General features: G+C 52.1%; 1 protein-coding gene across 30 annotated transcripts in view; it reads left to right on the forward strand.

Annotated features, from left to right (window-relative positions):
• COL16A1 (collagen type XVI alpha 1 chain) overlaps window positions 1-12,878 on the forward strand; it is a 51,973-nt gene extending 39,095 nt beyond the window's left edge. For 29 of the 30 annotated variants that reach the window (XM_024252201.3, XM_024252218.3, XM_054555753.2 and 26 more), the window contains 16 exons: window positions 213-275; window positions 2,760-2,831; window positions 3,031-3,084; window positions 3,704-3,748; window positions 3,950-3,994; window positions 4,290-4,343; window positions 4,770-4,823; window positions 6,435-6,485; window positions 6,823-6,912; window positions 8,337-8,372; window positions 8,958-9,002; window positions 9,900-10,088; window positions 10,531-10,597; window positions 11,347-11,523; window positions 11,711-11,788; window positions 12,528-12,878. In XM_024252201.3, the coding sequence (XP_024107969.1) occupies window positions 213-275; window positions 2,760-2,831; window positions 3,031-3,084; window positions 3,704-3,748; window positions 3,950-3,994; window positions 4,290-4,343; window positions 4,770-4,823; window positions 6,435-6,485; window positions 6,823-6,912; window positions 8,337-8,372; window positions 8,958-9,002; window positions 9,900-10,088; window positions 10,531-10,597; window positions 11,347-11,523; window positions 11,711-11,788; window positions 12,528-12,730 (1,323 nt within the window). In that variant the 3' untranslated portion in view covers window positions 12,731-12,878. The other variant, XM_063713722.1, reaches the window with a different exon arrangement.
• Window positions 12,879-19,950: the final 7,072 nt, after the last annotated feature.

The raw sequence follows: 19,950 nt of genomic DNA on the forward strand, positions 1-19,950 counted from the left end.
GGCCTGATTCCAGGAACCAGGACCTGGAGAGCCCAGCCTCTTGTGTGGGCCCCAGCCCAGCAGGCCAGGCAGACGTAATGCTCCCAAGTGGTGCTTCTAGGAAGTCAAAATGAATTGCATTAACAACAGTGCATCACGCACAGGAAGAATAAAGAAGGTGAGCTCCCCCTCCAGCCCCACTTTCATTCCTGCCTGCCCCTTTGTTGATACAGGGTCCCCCTGGATTCCCAGGCAAAGTTGGAGCACCTGGTCCACCTGGCCCTCAAGCAGAGAAGGTGAGCAGGACCCCGGGTTGGCAAAGTCACAGATCTGAGCCATGCAGCTCCCATGCCCCTGTCCCACCCCTAGCATCAGGCTGTCAGGAAATTCCAAGACTGACCCAGTTGCATTGAGGCTGGGAAAAGAGGCCTCCAGGATGGGCCCAGTGACTACTGGAGGCCAACAGCGCTTGCAGTGGACTAGTGGGCTCCTCGGTATGTCTGCTTGGCCCAGGATGCCTGCGGCCTCTGTGCAGCCCAGGCCCTTGTCTGCTGTAATGGGGGTAAAGGCAGGGAGGTAGGTGGGGAGGAGGCAGGGGGTCTGATGGAGGAGTAGAATGTGATAGGCAGCCCAGGCCACCTTCGTCTCCTGGGCGGGAGGATGAGCAAGGAGCTGAGAGAAGGGGGAAGCGCGTCCTGAAGGAAGACACCAACGTGGAAGGGGAATGGGCTCCTCCTGGGTAGCCGTGCTCCAGTTGTCCCCAAGGGCCCAGAGAGGGCAGGGGTGGCCCGTGTCCTGCCTGGTGACAAGGGTTGGGGGAGCAGCAGTTGGAGGAGCTCCTATGCTGGCTGCTCTTGACTTTGGCTTGATAAATGCTGGAGACATGGCTCTGCCTTGGCTTGGGGCTGACATCCCTGTCTCGGCCCAACCTCTGGGCTCCCTAGATGTGCTGAGTGGGTGGTGTAAGAAGCCCTAAGATTGACTTCTGAGCTTGGGGTAGGGGGATCTGGGTTCAGAGGGACAGGCAGGCGCCTACAGCCTTGTATAGAGCCTCTTTCCCCTGAGAGCACACACATGAACGTCTCACTGTGCAGGTGAGGAAACTGACACCCACAAGGCTTCGGGCAGCCCAGAGGCACACAGTGATGTTAGCAGCAGAGCTGAGACTTCCTTCCCAGCTCCAGGAGGACCTGGGCCCCTCACTACCTCCCCAGAGCCCATGCTGATCAGCCATGCTTGGGACAGTGGTGGTTGCTAGCCCCCTTCCCCTTCCCCTTCCCCTTCCTTCCCCTCCCCAGGACCTGAGTGGCAGCCCCTGCTCTCCTTAGGCTGGTCATTGCAGAGAATCCCAAACCTCTGGCCAGTGGTTCTTCATCCCAACTGCCAGTGGGGGCCAACATTGGTTGGGGCTCTGCTGACCCCTCCTGGTGGCTGGTGGCATTACAGTGCCCCCGAGTTCTTTTTCCCCTTTGTTGGGTCTCTCTAGCGGGATCCCTTCCCCTGACCACCCTGCAGCCACTGATCCAGGGCAGCCACCCTCTCCACACTGGGAGAGTGCAGCTGCCTTCCCCGCTATGCTGCTTGCCTCCCCCCGCCTTTTCTGGTAAACATTCCAATCCTTGCATCAGTTCTCATCACTCTTCTACTTTGAACCTTCAGTGGCTCCCCAGTGCCTGTGGCAGGGGTTTTCAGACTTTATTTTGTAGCCCCAGAGTCTTTTTATCACATAAAAGCAAATGTAAAAACCTCAATCTATAAAACAAATACGAGTGGGGCTTCCCTGGCTAAGACAACGGTGGGGGTCCTAGAGTCTCCCTCTTCAGTCCCCACTTCATGCCCCCAGCTTCGAGGCTCCCCCAGGAGCCCCAGCGCCCTAAGAAGTACAGCTTAAAAACCACTGACTGTTCGATAAAGTTTAGCACAGCGTTCAGGGCCCCCACTCATCACGGTGACTCTTCCAGCCTCTTCTGCCTGCTGGCCCATCCCACAGGCTCCCCCAGACACCCTGGCCAGGCCAGGCATGTGCCCACTTGCAAGTCTTTATCCTTCTCTTAGGTTCCCTCTGGCATGCACTTTTCTCCTCCACCTGCCCAATCCCAGACATCCTCAGAGTCTAGCATCTGGTGACACTTCTGTGACACTCTCCCTGATCCCCAGCCAGAGGGAACTGATCCCCGCTCCTGAGCTCCCTGAGCCCCTTTCCACACAGAACACTTGGACAGTTTTATTGCCCCTGGTTGTGTTGGGCCCATGACCCTCACTGGACTGTGAGCTCCTTGAGGACAGGGGCACCCACTTTTTCATCTTGGGGAATCAGAGCCCACATGGCGCTGGGTGTGCTGTTGAGGCCTCTGTGCAGCCCGGGCCCATGTCTGCTGGGATGGGGGGAAAGGTAGGGAGGTAGGTGGGGAGGAGGCAGGGGGTCTGATGGAGGAGTAGAATGCGACAGGCAGCTTTCACAGTGGATTGAAGCTGTGCTTTCAGTTCAGCACATGCTACTGAGCCCCTGCCATGCCGGCCCCTGGGTCAGCACTGGAGAAGATGCCCTGTCCCTTCCTCATGGGGCAGCAAGGAAAGGGGATGCTTTGCCGATGAAGACAGATCCTCTTGGGGAGGCGACGTGTGGCACATATGCAGTTAGACAGGGACAGACTGGGCCCAGAAGCCAGCTGTCCTGTTTCCAGCAGTCACCAGGACCCTTGACCCAGAGCCTGGTCTCCACGGGTGGGGCAAAGCCCTGCTGACTTTATTGTGGGCGGGGGGGGTGGGCTGGTTTCCAGGGCAGCGAAGGGATTCGAGGCCCATCAGGCCTGCCTGGTTCCCCTGGGCCACCGGGACCTCCTGGGATTCAGGTGAGTGTGTGCCCTTTCAGCGTGGCAGGTGTGTGCGGTGCGTGCACATGTGTGTGATGCATGTGTGTGTGTGCACCTGTGTGTGTGTGCTGGGGTGGGAGTCAGGGGAGGGGTGGAGAGAATTGAGGGGTTGGGCCAGGTCTCCCACCTCCTAGGGCTCCCGCACCAGCATGTAGAAATGCCTCTTTCCTGTTTCCAGGGCCCCGCCGGTCTGGATGGTTTGGATGGGAAGGATGGCAAGCCTGGCTTGAGGGTAAGATGATGGGCTGGGAGGGCAGGCACCCCTTCCTCTCCTTTTTGCCAGAGGAGCCAAAGTCAAGGGAACCCTGATGGAAAGAACCGAAGTATCCCCGTCTTTGTCAGGGGGCACCCATGCCCTCCCTCGGTCTGTCTCTCTCTACCCCAGCTCCCCGATGGCACCACAGCCCCTTGGCTTCCCAGTTCTCCTAATGGCCTTAAGCAGGTTAGGCGAGCTAGGTCTCACCAAAGGCAGGATGGTGAAGGCACTATGTACGCAGAAACTCAAGACAGCTGAGGAAACCAGGCTGGGCTTCAGGAAGAATCAGGGTGTGGACTTGAGCAAGCCCTGGCTCCTTGGGTTTTGCTGGGGAATCTGAAAGGGCTGGGGCCATAGGACAGGGTAGAACATCAAAGTCAACCCCCTTATATATCCCAAAGAAGGAAAGCTAAGGCCCGGAGAGGGGCTGGAAGTCACTGAGGATCCACAGCCAGTCAGAGGCTGAGCCAGGCTTGGATTCTTCCCTCCATCTTGGGATAGCTGGGGAGGGCTGGAGAGAGGGGAGGACAGAGGTATGAGTTGGATACAAGCTGGGCAAAACTCTTGTCTCAATCCTCCTCGTCTCTTTCCCTAGGGGGACCCTGGTCCTGCTGGCCCCCCTGGACTCATGGGACCACCGGTAAGTTGAGCTGCAGGAAGGAGTTGGAAGCTGCGAAGTTGCAGCTTCTGCCTGGGTGGCTGCAACAGCTCAAATCCAGATCCTCCGTGGACTGTGTTATGACTTTGGATTGGTTTGAATTGTTTGAACTGAGGAAGGAGGAGTGGGAAGAGGCCCCCAGCTGACATGAGGGACATGAGAACTCCCTGATTTTTCTTTCAGGGCTTTAAGGGAAAAACAGGACATCCTGGCCTCCCAGGACCTAAGGTAAGGGCTGGTGACCTCTGCCAAGCAGGTTATCTCTGCTCTCCTGAAGGCCTGCCCCCCAGACATACATGGCAGCCTATCCTGGGCAGAGAGGCCATCCCAGCATCAGAGCCTCCTGGGGCCACCGGTGCCTGGCAGACTGGGTCAGGGCTTCTCTGTCTACCAGCTGGAGGGTGTCAGAGGGCCTCTGGCCAAAGCTGGGGCAGATGGCAGGGTCCCTCTGATGTGAGGTTGACTTGGGGTAGGGATGTCAAGTGAAGGTCTGGTAAGCTCCAGCTGCTTCTCTCTCTTCTAGGGTGACTGTGGCAAACCAGGTCCCCCTGGCAGCACTGGCCGGCCTGGCGCAGAGGTGAGGGCCAGGGATCCACATGGCTGCCTTCAGTTTGCCTTCAGACTCTGCGGAGTCTGGGATGCAGCCGCTTCTTCCTGCTCACTGGCAAATTGGCTGCTTTCTGTCCTCAGCCTTCTGGGAGGGGTGTCACCCAACACTGCACGTCTTGAACTTTCTCCCTCCTCTTAAGGGTTGTAACTGGTTCTGCTCCCTGGAGGTTGCTGGGTCACCAACCTAAAAAGGCAGGGCCTGGCCTGCTCAGGCTGAGGATCCGCCTTCTCTACCTAACTCTCTGGGAAACTTGGGTCTGGAGGCTGGGAACTGGCCCAGCTCCTTTGGCCATTGGCGTTACCACGTATTCTGCCCAGCCCCTCCCACCTGACAGCCACATGGTGCAAGCGAGTCAGTTTCAGTGTCATTTTTTCCTTTTTCTGGCTCCTGCAGGGTGAACCTGGTGCCATGGGACCCCAGGGAAGACCCGGTCCCCCCGGCCACGTTGTGAGTTGAACCACTTTTGTCTCTGTCTCCATAAGAGTTAGCATTTTGGCGGGGTGGTTGGTGGCGCGTAGGCTGTCATGACCTGAGAGAACTTGCCATAGGGGCTGCCCCAGCCGTGGGAGCACTGGGGCCACTCCTTCTGTGGTTTCCAGGCTTTTCGTTATTTTCTTATTTTCTGGGCACATTCAAGTTCACTTATCAGATGGAGGTCATTCAGTCAACAAATAATCGTGGAGCCCCTGCGCCATGCCAGGCTTGGGGGACTTGCTGATGAGCTGGATTGGGGTTGGGGAGACAGAGTGACAGAAAGAGAGGAACCAGGGGTGACTCCTGCATTTGACTTGGGCAACTGGGTAAATAGGTGGTGTGTTTCCCAAGATGGGGTGACTTGGAGAGGACATTTATCAAGCAATAATGAATTTCCTGTCTACTTTACTCATCACTAACATAGATGACTGCCAAGCGGTGCCTTTGATCAGTGTGACGGTCTGAGCTGATGCGACTCCAGAGAAAAGCGAAGATACTGGCATTTTGTTGCAGCCCTGTTGTGGTTGGCTGCATAATAATTTCCAGGAGCCTTTTGGAAATGTTAAAAATAGTTCATGACCAAAAAAAAAAAAGAACTCTCAGGCCCCCATCACTATTTTAATGCATCTCAAGGGGTCCAGAGGCCCTGGATTGGGAATGCCATATCAAGCCTGGTTCCCCCTCACATTACAGATGACAGGGGGAGGTGCACTCAGAAGCGTGGCCCCATTGGAGACTCAGTGGGGCTGAGGCCGAGGGTGTGCAGGGTTCCGCCTCTTACTTCCGTCCATCCAGCCCCTTCGTCTTGCAGTGTGGCAGTCTCTGAGCTGTACACTCCCACCCCAGGAGACTGGAGATGACCAGAACAGAGGCTATGGCCTCTAGAACGTGCCACCTGGGGGTGTTGTGGGAAGCGCTATGAGAGAGACCCAAGTGCCCCAGGGGTTCAGAGAAGGTGTCACTCTGATCAGGGAGGTGACCTTTTGCACCGCAGAGGCATGGATGTAGGCATCAGAGCTAGGGAAGGGCATTTCAGATGCAGCCCTAGTGCAGCAGCGGGGACTGTCTGGGTGTTGGAGTCCCGTGCGCTCCAGTGTTGGCCAGCGAGTGTTGGCTCCTTGTCACTGTGGATGTCGGGGTCAGTGCCAAGCCCCTGCCCCTCACCCCCTGCTGCACAGACCCCCAGCTTCTGGTCTTCCCTCCTCCATAGAACAGCAGGAAGTGGGCTGCCTTTAGGGAAGCAAGGGTCCCAGTAGCCACCTAGGCCAGGGAGTAACTCCCCCAGGCCTTTGTCCTCTGCACTTGGCCTCTGGCCATGGCTTTCAGATCATCCCCCTCAGCACAGCCCCAGATGCTCCACTCAGCCTGGGTTGGAGGGAGGGTCCTGTGTGCCCAGGACCCCCAGGCCTCAGCTCTGGGCGCAAATCTTGTCAGAAGCTCAAGTGCAAGACCAGAGCGAAGGAAGGTTTCCAGAGGAAATGGAGCTGCTGAAGTTTAGAGCTTGTTTCTGCTGTCAGGCCCTGTGCCTCCCAGGGGTTTTACTATTAGAACCTGTTTCTATCCCACTGACTCTTCTCTCTTTAGGGGCCACCAGGGCCTCCAGGCCAGCCAGGACCAGCTGGGATCTCTGCAGTGGTGAGTAACACGCTCCGCTCCTTCCTCCCTCCCAGGAGTTTTGCCCCTGCTTGGCTGTGGGCTCCATTCAGAGGAAGCTGGGGGGATGGAGAACAGTTTGTCTCATCCCCTCCTTCCCTGGCGTCAGCCTCTCCTGCCTCCAAAGATCTCGCCTTCCAGGATGTGGCAGAGGGCTTTGGAGAGGGCTGGAGGTCATCCCAGAGTCCTGCTGCAAGTTCAGGCAGTGCCACCTCTCCCTGTAGTCCCTGGCACATGATCGGGTGTCTGTCTCTGGCTACATGGGAGTCCACTTTGCCTGCTTTCCTCCCCTCTCACCGTCCCCCTTCCTGTTCTCTAGGGTCTGAAAGGAGACCGAGGAGCCACAGGAGAAAGGGGCCTTGCAGGCCTCCCAGGCCAGCCCGGCCCCCCTGGACACCCTGGCCCCCCGGTAAGATCCCACATTCTACAGCATAGCCCAGGGGGAAAGAGTCAGTTGGCTCAAGGCCTGTTGAGCACAGCATAACATATCTGGGGTCTCCAAGGAAGGAGAGGCTGTCAGCGTGGCAGGATGGCAGTGTGGCATTCGGGCCTGAGGATCATGCTGAATTTGGAAGGACAGGCCCTGCAAGGCAGTGCTGTGCCAGGCTGCACACGAGGTCACTGCCCATGACGGTGCCTCAGCATCAACCTTCTGCAGACCCCTCAGCTACGTGTCCCTGTTCTGCCCCTTCCCCTTCCCCAGGGGAGCTTGTCGGTAACCACAGAAAATCTTGCTAAATGTCAGGAACCAGAAATGCAGTGCTGTTACTGTAACTTCCTGAGGTCCTCGGAAACCAGGACTTGGTCTCAGCTCACGTTTAACACTAAGAGTGCTGATATATCGGTCACCGATGTGTGCCGAATGGTGGACTAAGTGCTTGTTGTGCATTTTATCTTAATCTGTGCCGCAGTCCCATTTAGTGGATCTGATTGTCCCCGTTTGACAGATGAGGAAACGGGGGCTCCGCACGGTTAGGCAGTTTGCTCGGAGTCACATAGCTAGTGAGTGGAAGAGCTCTGACTTGATCCCAGCCTGCCTGATTCCAGAACTCGTGTCCTTAGCCACTCTGCAAATCTACCTCACTCAAAAGTTCCAGACAGGTGAACCCCATCAGGTGCAACTGATTGCCAGGGTCAGGGATGAAAAGTCTCCTGGGAGAGCAGAGGCAGGGACCCAGGTCTCCTGGGACCCATCAGGATGCTTTCCATCAACGCAGACTTTTTCTGGGGGGCAGCAGCAGTGACCCTGGGGCTGGTGGCCTGGGCTGGGGTGTTTCACTCCAGTCAGCCCATCTGCCAGGCGGGCCCAGTCTCACCACGCCTATTCGCTCTGATTCCTGCCAAGGACCCTGCCTCCCTCCTTGCAGGCTCAGGAGCCTCCATGGCCCCTGGATGAATCTCCCACTTGCCTAGCAATCAGAGTCCTCTTCCCCAGCAGCCACCAGAAGAGAGGCTGCCTTGCCGGTCTCAGGGAGGGGGCCGGCTCAGGCTGTTCATGTGTTCATTCAGCAAACGTTTAACATAGATTCAGAGCCAGGGAGTGTGCAAGGTGCCAGGATCCAAGCACACAGCAAGGCAGGCACGGTCTGTTCTTCCCTTGTAAAGCTCTTGTAGACGGGGGCTGGGAGTTGTTGGGGCTCTGGGATCAGGCTGGTGTATGGGGTGGGGGTCTAAGTTTCCATGGCCTGTGCCCAGATTGTCAGAGGGTGAGGGCTGGAGGATGGTGGCCTCTGGGTGGAACAGGGGGCTGGGCTTGCCCCGTGTACAAAGTGAGGCATCTGACACCAAACTGGGTTGGAGCTCCTCATGTCTCCATTGCTCTTTACTCCCCAGGGCGAACCTGGTACGGATGGTGCAGCTGGCAAAGAGGTACAGTTGTACTGGTCTTCTCTGTTTCCTTGGGGATGCTTCTTGCTCCTCGCCTTGCCCTGACCCCTCTTCATTTTTTTCAGTAAACTTTCCCTCTATGTACGGGCTGTCTCTGGAAATTGTTAATCCTTGTTATCCTGGGGAGAGGAATTAGAGACTTGAGGCCAAAGATGGGAGTGAGATTTGTTTTATCTTTTTTTTTTTTCCTGGTCAAAAAGAAACAACAACAACAATAATAATAATGATAATAAATTCCAAACAAACATCTCCTGGGTATCAGGTCTTTCCAGGCCCCCCAGTATGCCACAGACTGGCCCTCTCATTCTGACTTCTTGCCTCTCTTCATCTGTGATGGGGGCCCAGCCAACATGCTTAAACAAGGCCATGCCCCAGAGGACATTATTTTCCCTTCTAGCTGTCGGCCCCTTTGCGGGCAGGGAGGCTGCGCTCCTTTCTCACACAGAGCCGGGCTGGACACACCCAGGGGCCTCAGGCTGTGGAAGGGGCCTCTTCACTGCTCCTCCCTCCCCAGGGAGCCTCAGAGATGCTGCCCGGACTTCACCTCTGACTTTTGCTTTCTTCTAGGGACCCCCTGGAAAGCAGGGATTCTATGGACCTCCTGGTCCCAAGGTGAGTGGGCACTGGCTGGGCTTGAGAGGAGAAGCTCACAAGTGGATGAAGCCCAGCTGCAAGTTATGGCTTTAGCCACAGAGAGGAGACACAGGAAGGCCAGTGGGCAGGGGAAAAAAATGCAGAACTTGGAGCAGGATAGTGTCTGAAAGTTTCTCACATGGGGTCATTAGCTGTGGTTGGGGGGAAGGAAATCTCCAGTTCATTTACTCACTGATTGACTGATTGATTCATTCATTGTTTCCATTTCCCGAGCACTCCCTTGCTTCTGCTCACACTCCAGGCCCTTGTCCTGGCCTCAGGTAAACAGAGGTCCCTGAACAATAGGTGCTCACAATAGACCAGTCACACTTACACTAGGGATTGGCAAGTTTTCCAGAAGACATGAGACATAGCGCTGTGGGATGAGAGGGAGGAGCACCCAACCCAGCCTGGGGAGTCGGAGAGGCTGCGGAGAGAATGGGAACACTTCAGCTCAGGAGGGGTGCACTGGGTAGAGAGAGATGAGGGGAAGGGCATTCAGGACCACAACAACATGGCAGAATCAGAGAATCATCACCATTGAGGTCTGGTGGGAGGCAGAGGGTGGGGAGAGGAGGCTGAGGAAGGAACGATCAGGACCACATAATGAACGGCCTTGCATTCCTGGCCAACGAATGAGTGCTTTATCCTGAGGACATTTGGGAGCCATCAGAATTTCTAAGCAGGGAGTAACACCAGGAGAACTGTCTTCTAGAAGGACCACTCTGGGGCAGTGAGGTGGAGTGACCTGTCAGGATGCTGTGGCCACAGTCTAGAGGGAGACGCTGGGGGCCTGGTGGGAGGATGGAGAGAAAAGAGCAGATTGGTGAGACATCATGATGTAAATTTGACAGCAGTAAGTATCTATCTTTGTAGGGTGATCCAGGAGCTGCAGGACAGAAGGGCCAGGCAGGAGAGAAGGGGAGAGCCGGCATGCCTGGTGGACCTGGCAAGAGTGGTTCCATGGGGCCTGTTGGGCCACCGGGCCCTGCAGGAGAGAGAGGCCACCCTGGAGCTCCAGGGCCTTCGGGGAGCCCTGGCTTGCCTGGTGTGCCTGGCTCCATGGTAAGGGGGAGGGCTGGCAGCCGTGGGCACTGTCCCATAGAGCAGGCATGTGGGGTGGAGCTCGGATCATCTTCCAAGCTCCTGCTGACATTCTGCGGGAGAGAGCCTGGCTCCCATAGAGGGCAGCTCTTAACTGTGTGCGGAAGGGTGGGGATGACAAGACCCTCTCCCCAGAAAAATGCACTTAAGCACAAAATGTTTTGTACAATATCTGGGTGGTTAGGACTTTGGATTAAGAATCTACGGAGGTTGCTGTGAGCCGAGATCGCGCCACTGCACTCCAGTCTGGGTGACAAAGTGAGACTCTGTCTCAAAAAAAAAAAAAAAAAGAATCTGTGGGAGGCTCCTGGGGCCTTTGCCTTCCTCCCCATCCTTTATTCCCAGAGGGGAAAATGCCAGGCTTGGAAGTATAATTGAGGCAGGTTTTCTTCTCTTTCTTCAGGGAGACATGGTGAATTATGATGAAATCAAGAGGTTCATCAGACAAGAGATCATTAAAATGTTTGATGGTAACTGGCAGCCAGCTGGGTGGCAGTGGGTGCTGCCTGCCCTTCCTTGTGACCTGTCTGCCCTGCCTTGGCCTCTTTTTCCTTAAAGCTCAATGTCCTCCTGCTCTCACCCTCCACACACTCACAGGCCTGGGGTTGACAGGCAGATGTTCAATTATCCTTCAGACCTTCCTTGTCACCTGTTCTGTTCAGAGACAAAATGATTCCCTCCCGCATTCCCTGAGCCCCCACTTGAGCAAAGAAGACAGACAAGAAAATTGGTATCAAACGAGTCTGCCTGAAGTGAGCTCTAAATACAGGGGCGAGCGGCACTGTAAGATGGCTGGGGTGGTTTATTTGAAGTGTTTTTTTCTGTTCATTTGTTCATCCAACATTGATGTGCCAGGGACTGAGGAAAACACAGGCCCTGTCCTGAAGGGGCTGGACGTCTTGCTTGGGAAGCAGACCCTTGAATGCCAAGCAAGGAATCCGGACTTTATTCTGAAGCCAGCGGTGAACTAATGAGGGGTGTTGGAGCAGAGATGCCATAGTCAGATCTGTGCTTTGGAAGGATCTCCATGGGGAGCGATGTGGAGGCCAGGATGTGGGAACCCCCTTGCGAGACCCACCCCCATACTCCTTGCCCTGACATCCCTGTGAAGGAAGGCTGCTGTGGACTCCATGCTGGTGACCTGTATGCAGCATCTGCAGTCATTCTGAGTCCCTGGGGGACCCTCTGACCTGTCCCTGTCCTCGTCCTTTTTTTACAGAGAGAATGGCTTACTACACCTCCAGGATGCAGTTCCCCATGGAGATGGCGGCAGCTCCGGGACGACCAGGGCCTCCAGGGAAGGATGGTGCTCCGGGCAGGCCAGGCGCTCCAGGGTCACCTGGGCTCCCTGGTCAGATTGGCAGAGAAGGACGGCAGGGCTTGCCAGGAGTGAGAGGTAGCTCTGCCCTACAGTTCCCAAGGGACACATGTAGTTCTTTGGGGCAGGCCTAAGTATTCCATGAGGTCTGTTGTGAATATGGAGTGTGTGTGTGTGTGTGTGTGTGTGTGTGTTTCAAGTAATCTGACTGGCTGTGTCATTTTTCTGCTCAGGGATAGGACTTATTTTATTTCTTTTGTTCCAGGACTGCCTGGTACCAAAGGTGAAAAGGGGGACATTGGTATTGGCATTGCAGGAGAAAATGGTCTTCCCGGCCCCCCAGGTAGGAAATACCACCATTTGAGACCATGAATCCAGAGCAGCAGAGACCCCTTTTCTTTCTGTTTCTTCTATGACACAGCTGTGTCAAACTCCAAATAATGACAGGCCAGTCAACCACATTTATAGGAATGCCACTGTGTGCAAGACACTCTGCCAGGGCCTGTGGGGATGTGGGGGCGGAAGACTCAGTACCTGTCCTTAAGTCCTAAACTGGGCTAGCGTGATGCAGTAGGAGAGAGCTGCATGGAGGTGGGGCCGAGGAACTCGAGTTCAAGTTCTACTCAGCACCTCACTGGCTGTACACCTTGAAGAGGCCACTTAAGCCCTTTGGAAGTGCTCTCTAAGATGAATGCTTGGCTATATAGTCTGAAAGAGAATGGCCAAAGCCTGATGACCTGGCTCTGAGACCCAGCATCACAACTTACCAGAGGTGCAACCTCTCTGAGCCTGTGTCCTCATCTACAAAATTAGACAATAGCTTCTTTCTCAGGAAATTGTGCAGATTCAATGAATAATGCATCAAAAGCACTCAGCCCTGTGCCTGGCACATGGAAGTTCTAAATAAAACTTGCCAGCAGTATTGTTATTGTTAAATCAACGTGAGGATCAGACTAGGTCTTCATGAAAACGTGGTAACTTGAGAAACAGTCATCAAATGTAAGGTGTTGATGCCATTATGGCTTTTTTTCCCTTATGATCTGGGTCTTCTGATTTTCCCTCTGTGGCCCTTCCCTCCCTAGGTCCTCAAGGTCCTCCAGGCTATGGCAAGATGGGTGCAACAGGACCAATGGGCCAGCAAGGCATCCCCGGCATCCCTGGGCCCCCGGGTCCCATGGGCCAGCCAGGCAAGGCTGGCCACTGTAACCCCTCTGACTGCTTTGGGGCCATGCCGATGGAGCAGCAGTACCCACCCATGAAAACCATGAAGGGGCCTTTTGGCTGAAATTCCCCACCTGCCTTTGGATGAAGGACTCCGTCGGGAATAAATGGCCAAAGCTTATAGGACTCTGTGACAGGTTGTGAATGTTTTTGTTGTTGTTGTTGTTTTTAATTGCTGTTAATATTTTTTAAATAATAAAGAAACAAAGCTATCTGCCCTTTCCCTTCCAGTGGGTTCCTCTGGTGCTGCAGCCAGAGCTCCCTGTTGCCCTCCTTTTCTCATTTAGTCCCAGGATCAAAAAAGGGCATTTCGGGTACAGGGGCATATACCTGTAATCCTAGCTATTCAAGGGGCTGAGGTGGGAGGATCGCCTGAGCCCAGGAGTTTGAGACCAGTCTAGGCAACATAATGAGACAGTCTCCGAAAAATACAAATTAAAAAATAAAGGGTATTTCCCTCTTAGCCTGTGGTCAGCCAGTGGCGCTGTGAGATTCTGCTGGATGGGGACAGCTGATGACCCTTTGCTCCTCGGGATCTTGTGCCCTGTTCTTCACGCCTACGTCTCTTGAGTTAGAGAAGGAGCATCACTCAGCCCCTCCTCTCAAGTGAACCAAAGCACGTTGGAAGGTCCCACTTCCGGCTTTAAAGGTCCCTCCCTATTTGATTCCCTAAAGAAACCCGTGTTCAGTACCCCACCCACTCTTTGCCCATCCACTTCACCTTGTCAGTGTGACCCAGAGCCGGTCCGGGTTGCACCCTGGGAAACTGCCACCCGGTGCTGAGGTGTGTTCATCTGCCTGGAAGCCCTTCCAAGCATGCAGGCGCTTCTTGACGCTCCAGTAATTCTGTGATTAGAAAACCTGTGCAAACAGGAGAGAAGACAGGCTCCAGCTCTGTCCTAGGCAGCCAGGGAATGCTTCTCTGGGAAATGAGATGGAACCTTCTGCCTGTACCAATGCATGGCCCTGTCACTAGCTCTCCATAAGTGCTTCCAGCAATGACTTTCTGGAGGGCAAATAACATCTCCTGTTTTTCTTCATTATTCTAATATACGTGGTACTTTTCCTGTACATCTTAGCCTAGGCCTTTAGAAACAGCCAGGTTGTATCAGTACAAAGGGGTCATGGGCAAGCCACGAGCAGATCTAAGCTCACGGTCCTCAAAGTCCACTGGGAGTTTGGTGATCTATCTGTTGTGTCCTTCTCCCTATGTAAAAAAGGCTAGGAAGGGGAAAAAAGACAGTGAATTGAATATTATAGAAACAGTCTCTCTTGAGCTTCTTCCTTCTCTACTTTTTAGATCTCTTGTCCTGATGGGCTGGCTGCCCTGTGAGAAAGCAACAAGGCACTTCCAGGGGGATTTCCAAAGAAAGCTTTTTCACTGGCCCCAGCTATCTGGAAGGTTTATTCAAGTTGGATACACTTCAAAGGACTCACAGAGCAGGCTCAGAAATGTACCCAAAGTCTAGATGCTTATCCAAACTGCCTGAAGCCTTCAAACCGGCTGTCAAATCTCTGCAGAGCTGGTATTTCTAGCACATTTCTGAAAATTCCCTTCTCTAGTTGGGTCCCAAATACCAGGAGACCAGCCTATTGATGGCTTTTCAGAACCTTTGCCCTATTTTTTTTTTTCCCTGCCAGGAGCAAAGGTGTGCTGGTGGCCAGAAGAATGAAATCAGACTCCTGAGCACGCCCGAGTGTCTCATGTGATGTTTTTAGATAAAGAAGGAGCTGATTCTTTTTTCATCCCTCCCCAGCTATTCTCAGTTAACCCTGGTTCTAACATAAAACATTAAAAAGCAAAGGCATCATTTTTGCATTGAAGTAGCGGCCAGGTTTTGGACAGTGGAAGAGGACAGATGTTAAAGCACTCCCATTGGAAGGCCAGCTTCCTCTTTCAGCCTAGTCTGCCGAGTACTAGCTGATGATAGGCCTCATGATGAGGAGCATGTTGGCGCTGGCAGAAAGAAAGAGACGCAAGGACCAGCTGTGGAATTGAGCAGGTTGGCTTTGAAGGCCAGAGGGGAAAAACTGCTATGAGGAAACATCAAACTCATCCCCTTTAAGGGTCACCAGGGAATCGATCCTTATAGAGTAAATGATGCCTTCTTCACTTTTCTTCCTGAGTCAAATTCATGCTACTCTTAAGGGATTCTACGACAGGCTAGGTTTAAGCTTTCATGATTTGAATGCATGTCTCCCCGGAGTTTGAAATTGCTGTATTTTCTTGGACCATGAAGAACCAGATGGAAAGCTGAATTTTATAGTCTGTTACTGTGGTCAGCAAAAAATCCATCGATCTTCCTCATCAGTTCAGGAGCTGGGTAAGCTGAAGAGAAAGCAAGGAGGGGCATGTGTCGTCCATTCCTCTTAGGCAGCTTTTGCACATTCCAACCCCATTATCCTTCTGTCTTCATTTCTTAATCTACTCCAGGCTTTCGATGCAGCACACAGATCATTCAGATTGGAAAAGTCTAACTTGATGAGTCCATTCCTCTTCCTACTTTGTCCCAGGGACTGTACTAGGCTCTGGGGATCCCAAGGCAAACTAGACAGATATGGTCCCTGCCCCCACAGCATCCACAGGGAGAGCAGACAGTTAAACAAGCACCTACAATAAAGTGGGATGATAGGGCAGTGCCAGGTACAGGGGAGTGCACAGCTGGGGAACCTAACCATGTCTAGATGAAGAGATGGATTCAGGCACAGGGAACAGCACGTGCCAAGGCCCAGAGATGACTGGGTGCAGCAGGCTGAGTGATGGGAGACAGGGCAGTGTGATTGGATTTTGGAGCATGAGCAGGGGAGACAGTCGGAAGCCACTGGTGGGTTTCTCACAAAGGTGTGTCAAGTCAGGTTTGCTGAGTGGGGAGTTCCCTGATGGCAGTGTGAAGGATGGGACTGCAGGGTCCTTAATTTGAGAAACCGTCTGCTCAATAAGATGGAGAAAAGGCTGCTGTGTATTTATTCTGCAGAGAAAAATCTAAACTTTGATGCTTCTGGAATTTAAATCTTCCTTTTTGTCATAATATTTTCCTCTGTCACTCAAATTCAACAGAATCTAATTAGACTCTTTCTTCATCTGGGATCTGTTAACCCCTTTACAAGACTAGATTTTTTTTTTTGGAGGTGGGGGGATGGAGTCTCACTCTGTCACTCAGGCTGGAGTGCAGTGGTGCGATCTTGGCTCACTCAACCTCCACCTCCCGGGTTCAAGTGATTCTCCTGCCTCAGCCTCCGGAGTAGCTGGGACTACAGGCACAAGCCACCATGCCCAGCTAATTTTTGTATTTTTAGTAGAGACAGAGTTTCACCATGTTGGTTAGGCTGGTCTTGAACTCCTGACCTCAGGTGATCTGCCTACCTCGGCCTCCCAAAGTGCTGGGATTATAGACGTGAGCCACCGCGCCCGACCATGGATTTTTTTTTTTTTTTTTTGGTGCTGGAGATCCGAAAGGACTAGATCTTTTTTGTGGCTGTCCTGAACAGTTTATGGGAAGAGACGATGTCAATGTACTCTCCTTATGATCTCATAATGGAAGGGGAGTGTGGCCAAATTGCTACGTCTGCTGTTCTCATTCCTCTGTTGCTTCTGTGGAAAGTTGCAAATCATCCTCTGATCCACAGCATCCAACTGGAATTTAAATTTCAGAACTGGATCTAGTTGGAATCAAAGAGAATTAATTCCATAATAATTAGGTGGGTGTTGGTATTCCTTCTCAGTAAGCCTTACAGAAGCTTGGTGCAGAGCCAAGTGGCTCCTGGGAGGCTATGTCTCTAGGGGAGGCAATATTTTCCAGTGGATGGGCCTTTCATTACCAAGCTCTGCCTCACCTCTGATGGGTCAACCGCAGGGCTTCCACGAACTCAGGAAAGTGCTCTGTGTTCTAAAAAAAGGCTGGAATCCATGCTTTCCCCTTGGGCTACAAGTGAAACAATAACAGGATCTTCTCCACCCACCTCTGTCTGCCTGAGGTAGTTGAGGTTTTGGAAGTGAGTTGATTGTTTTTCAGTCTTAGGAAGATCCTGATCTCTCTTTTATCCAGCCCCCTCCAAAACAAACATACCTGGGCCTCTGTGGGTCCTCAGAGGCACAGCCCTGGCTGTTGGCTTTGGCACGTCCCTGAGTCTCTAAGAGAAGACGTGGATGCCCCATCCACGAAATAGCACAGACCTCCCCTATGCCTTTGCTGGGCATAGGGGAATGGGGGCAAATAATTCTCATAGGAGTTGGATTCTCATCACCTAGAACAGAGCCTGGCAAGAGGTGGGAACTCAATGGGATCATATGTTTGTGGAATAAATGAGTGCGTGTCACATGACTCCAGTTTGCAGGCCAGCTTGTCACTGTTCTCTCTCCAGGCAAATACCCCCTTGACCTGCAACCTTCTTCCCTTCTGAAGTTTTGCAGCTCAATTCCACCAATATTTTTTGAACTGGGGGGTTAGAAAGGTAAAGAAGACACAATCTACTAACTATTAAATACTGAGTAGTTTAAAAAAATGCAAACCTGGGATCAAGTCCTACTTCTCCATTTATCTTTTTTTTTTTCCCCCCAGACAGAGTCTCTCTGTTGCCCAGGCTGGAGTGCAGTGGTGCAAACACAGCTCATTGCAGCCTTGACCTCTGGGCTCAAGCAATCCTCCCACCTTGGCCTCTGGAGTGGCTGGGACTCCGGACACATGCCACCATGCCTGGCTAATTTTTTAAAACGATTTTTTGTAGAGATAAGGTCTCACTATGTTGTCCAGGCTGGTTTCGAACTGCTAGGCTCAAGCGGTCCTCCTCCCTGCCTCCCAAAGTGTTGGGATTATAGGCGAGAGTCACTGCGCCTGGGCTCCATTTATCTTTTTGATAACAGGAAGGTCACTTAACCTCTCTGAGCCTCAGCTCCTCATTATAAATGGGTAATAGTATCTATCTCAAAAGATTGTGGTGAAAATTAAAACAACACATAGTACTTAGCACAATGTCTGGCACCTAGTAAGCACTCAATACATTATAATAATAACTACTAATATTGAATTCATGCTAGGCACTATTCTAGGTGCTGAGGTTAGAGGACTACATAACAAAATGACAATTCTACAATATACATGTAAACAAACTGGACAATTCAACTAGTGACACGTATTATGAAAAAATAAGATAGATGATGGGAATGCGTGGGGGGCAGTGTCAAGAAATTCCCCCCACCCCAGGTGATATCTGAACTGAGATCTGGATAAGGAGAAGCCAACCAGTGAAAAGTCAAAGGAAGAATATCCCGGACAGAGGGAAGAGCTAGTCCAAAGACCTGGAGGCAGGAATGAGCAGGCAGTCAGAGACCAGCCAAAGCCAACATCCAGGAATGAGCTCTGTACATTCCAGGAGTGGCACAACCAGGCCAGCATGGCTGGAATGAGGCAAGGGGGACAGCAACAGCAAGAAATGAGGCTGGAGATGCTGGTATGTGTGGCCATGAACGTCATTAGGATGAGTTTAGCTTTTATTATAAGAGTGATGGGAAGTCCCCAAAGAGTTGAAGCCAAGGAATAAGATAACCACTCTGGCTGCCTGTGGAGAAAATGAAGTGTGGGGAGAAGAGTGAGAGCAGGAACATTGGTCAGTCGGCTATTGTAGTGATCCAGGCACAGATGATAGTGTCTTGGACTACCGTGATAGTGCGAACAGGGAGAAAAGAGCAGATGTGTACATGTTTGAATTACAGCAAATGGAGATGAGGGAGGTGAGGGGGTGTGTGGAGAAAAAAAGGACACACAGGAATTATCTTAGGTTTTTGGCCTGAGAAACTTGGTGGATTTTCTGAGATGGAGAGGAATGGGTTTTGGGGAAAACACCAAAAGAAAACTCTTGTACAAGGCAGGCTGGAATACCACACAGTGACAATACCAAGTGCAAAGGGGGAGTGGCAAGAGAGAGTGGCTAACTCTGGAGCTAAGGGGAATGTGGGAGGGTTAGGTGGAGAATGGAATTGGAACTGAGCCTTGCAGGACTGGAGATGGGAGGGCTGCTGGTCCAGGTGAAAGGAGTGGTTTGAACCTAAGTTTGGGGCATGAGCAGGTACAATAAGCTCATTTTCAAATTTACACATTTGTTCCTGTCAGCTAAGAAAACTGAAATTTAGAGAGGTTAAATAACTTGCCTAAATAAAATGTGGTAGATAATACACCGTGGAATACTATGCAGCCATAAAAAAGGAACAAGATCATGTCCTTTGCAGGGATGTGGATGGAATTGGAAGCCATTATCCTTAGCAAACTAACAGAGAAACAGAAAACCAAACACCGCATGTTACCACTTATAAGTGGGAGCTGAATGAGGAGAGCGCATACACACACTGGGGTCTGTTGGAGCGTAGAGGGAGGTGGGAAGAGGGAAAGCATCAGGAAGAATAGCTAATGGATGCTGGGCTTAATACTTGGGTGATAGGATGATCTGTGCGACAAACCACCATAGCACACATTTACCTATGTAACAAACCACATCCTGCTCATATACCCCTGATCTTAAAATAAAAGTTGGAAATTAAAAACAAACAAAAAAACCTGCCTAAGGTGATAGAGTTAGAAAGTGATAAAACAAAGATCCTCCCTCCAAAGCAGAAGTGCTGAATGGTGGAACTGAGCACAGAAATAGAGAGTAGCAGAAGGGGCCGTAAGATTGGAAAGTTGAGGTTGGGCCAGATTCTGAAGGGCCTGGAGTGCCAGAATGAAGAAATTGAGCCTTATTTTGTAGGCGTGGATGAAGAGCATCCATTGTAGGCTGTGCAATGGGCAAGTGGCATGAACAGCACTGTGATTCTGGAAAGTGCACTTGGTTAGATAGATGGGCTAGACTGGATAACAGTTCATAACATTCATTTATTCATTTATTTTAATAATCGTGTCAGTCGCTATACTAGGTACTGGAGTTATAATGACAAGCAAAAACAGACAAAACCCTAGCCCACATGGAAGAACTTGACAAAGTAATCAAATAAGCACACAAATAAGTGTAGAAACGGAACCACTGAGTGGCAAGTACATGGTGCTGAGATCACTCAGTCACCAGGATTTGACCTACGATGGGGACCGACCTAGACTTCCCTGCTGAGAACTGGACAGCCATTGACCCCGGTTCTAGGCCACCCACTGTGAGCTAGGGCAAGTCAATTGCCTCTCTGCACCTCAGTTTCCCCATTTATGAAGAAAGAGGCACTAGATAATTCAGTTTTCCTCCAACTCTAATGATCTGGGTTTTTTTTCTCCAAAGACCACAGATCTGTATCCCACTACAAGAGTA

The sequence above is a fragment of the Pongo abelii genome, chromosome 1 (assembly GCF_028885655.2).
Source record: "Pongo abelii isolate AG06213 chromosome 1, NHGRI_mPonAbe1-v2.0_pri, whole genome shotgun sequence".
NCBI lineage: Eukaryota > Metazoa > Chordata > Mammalia > Primates > Hominidae > Pongo > Pongo abelii.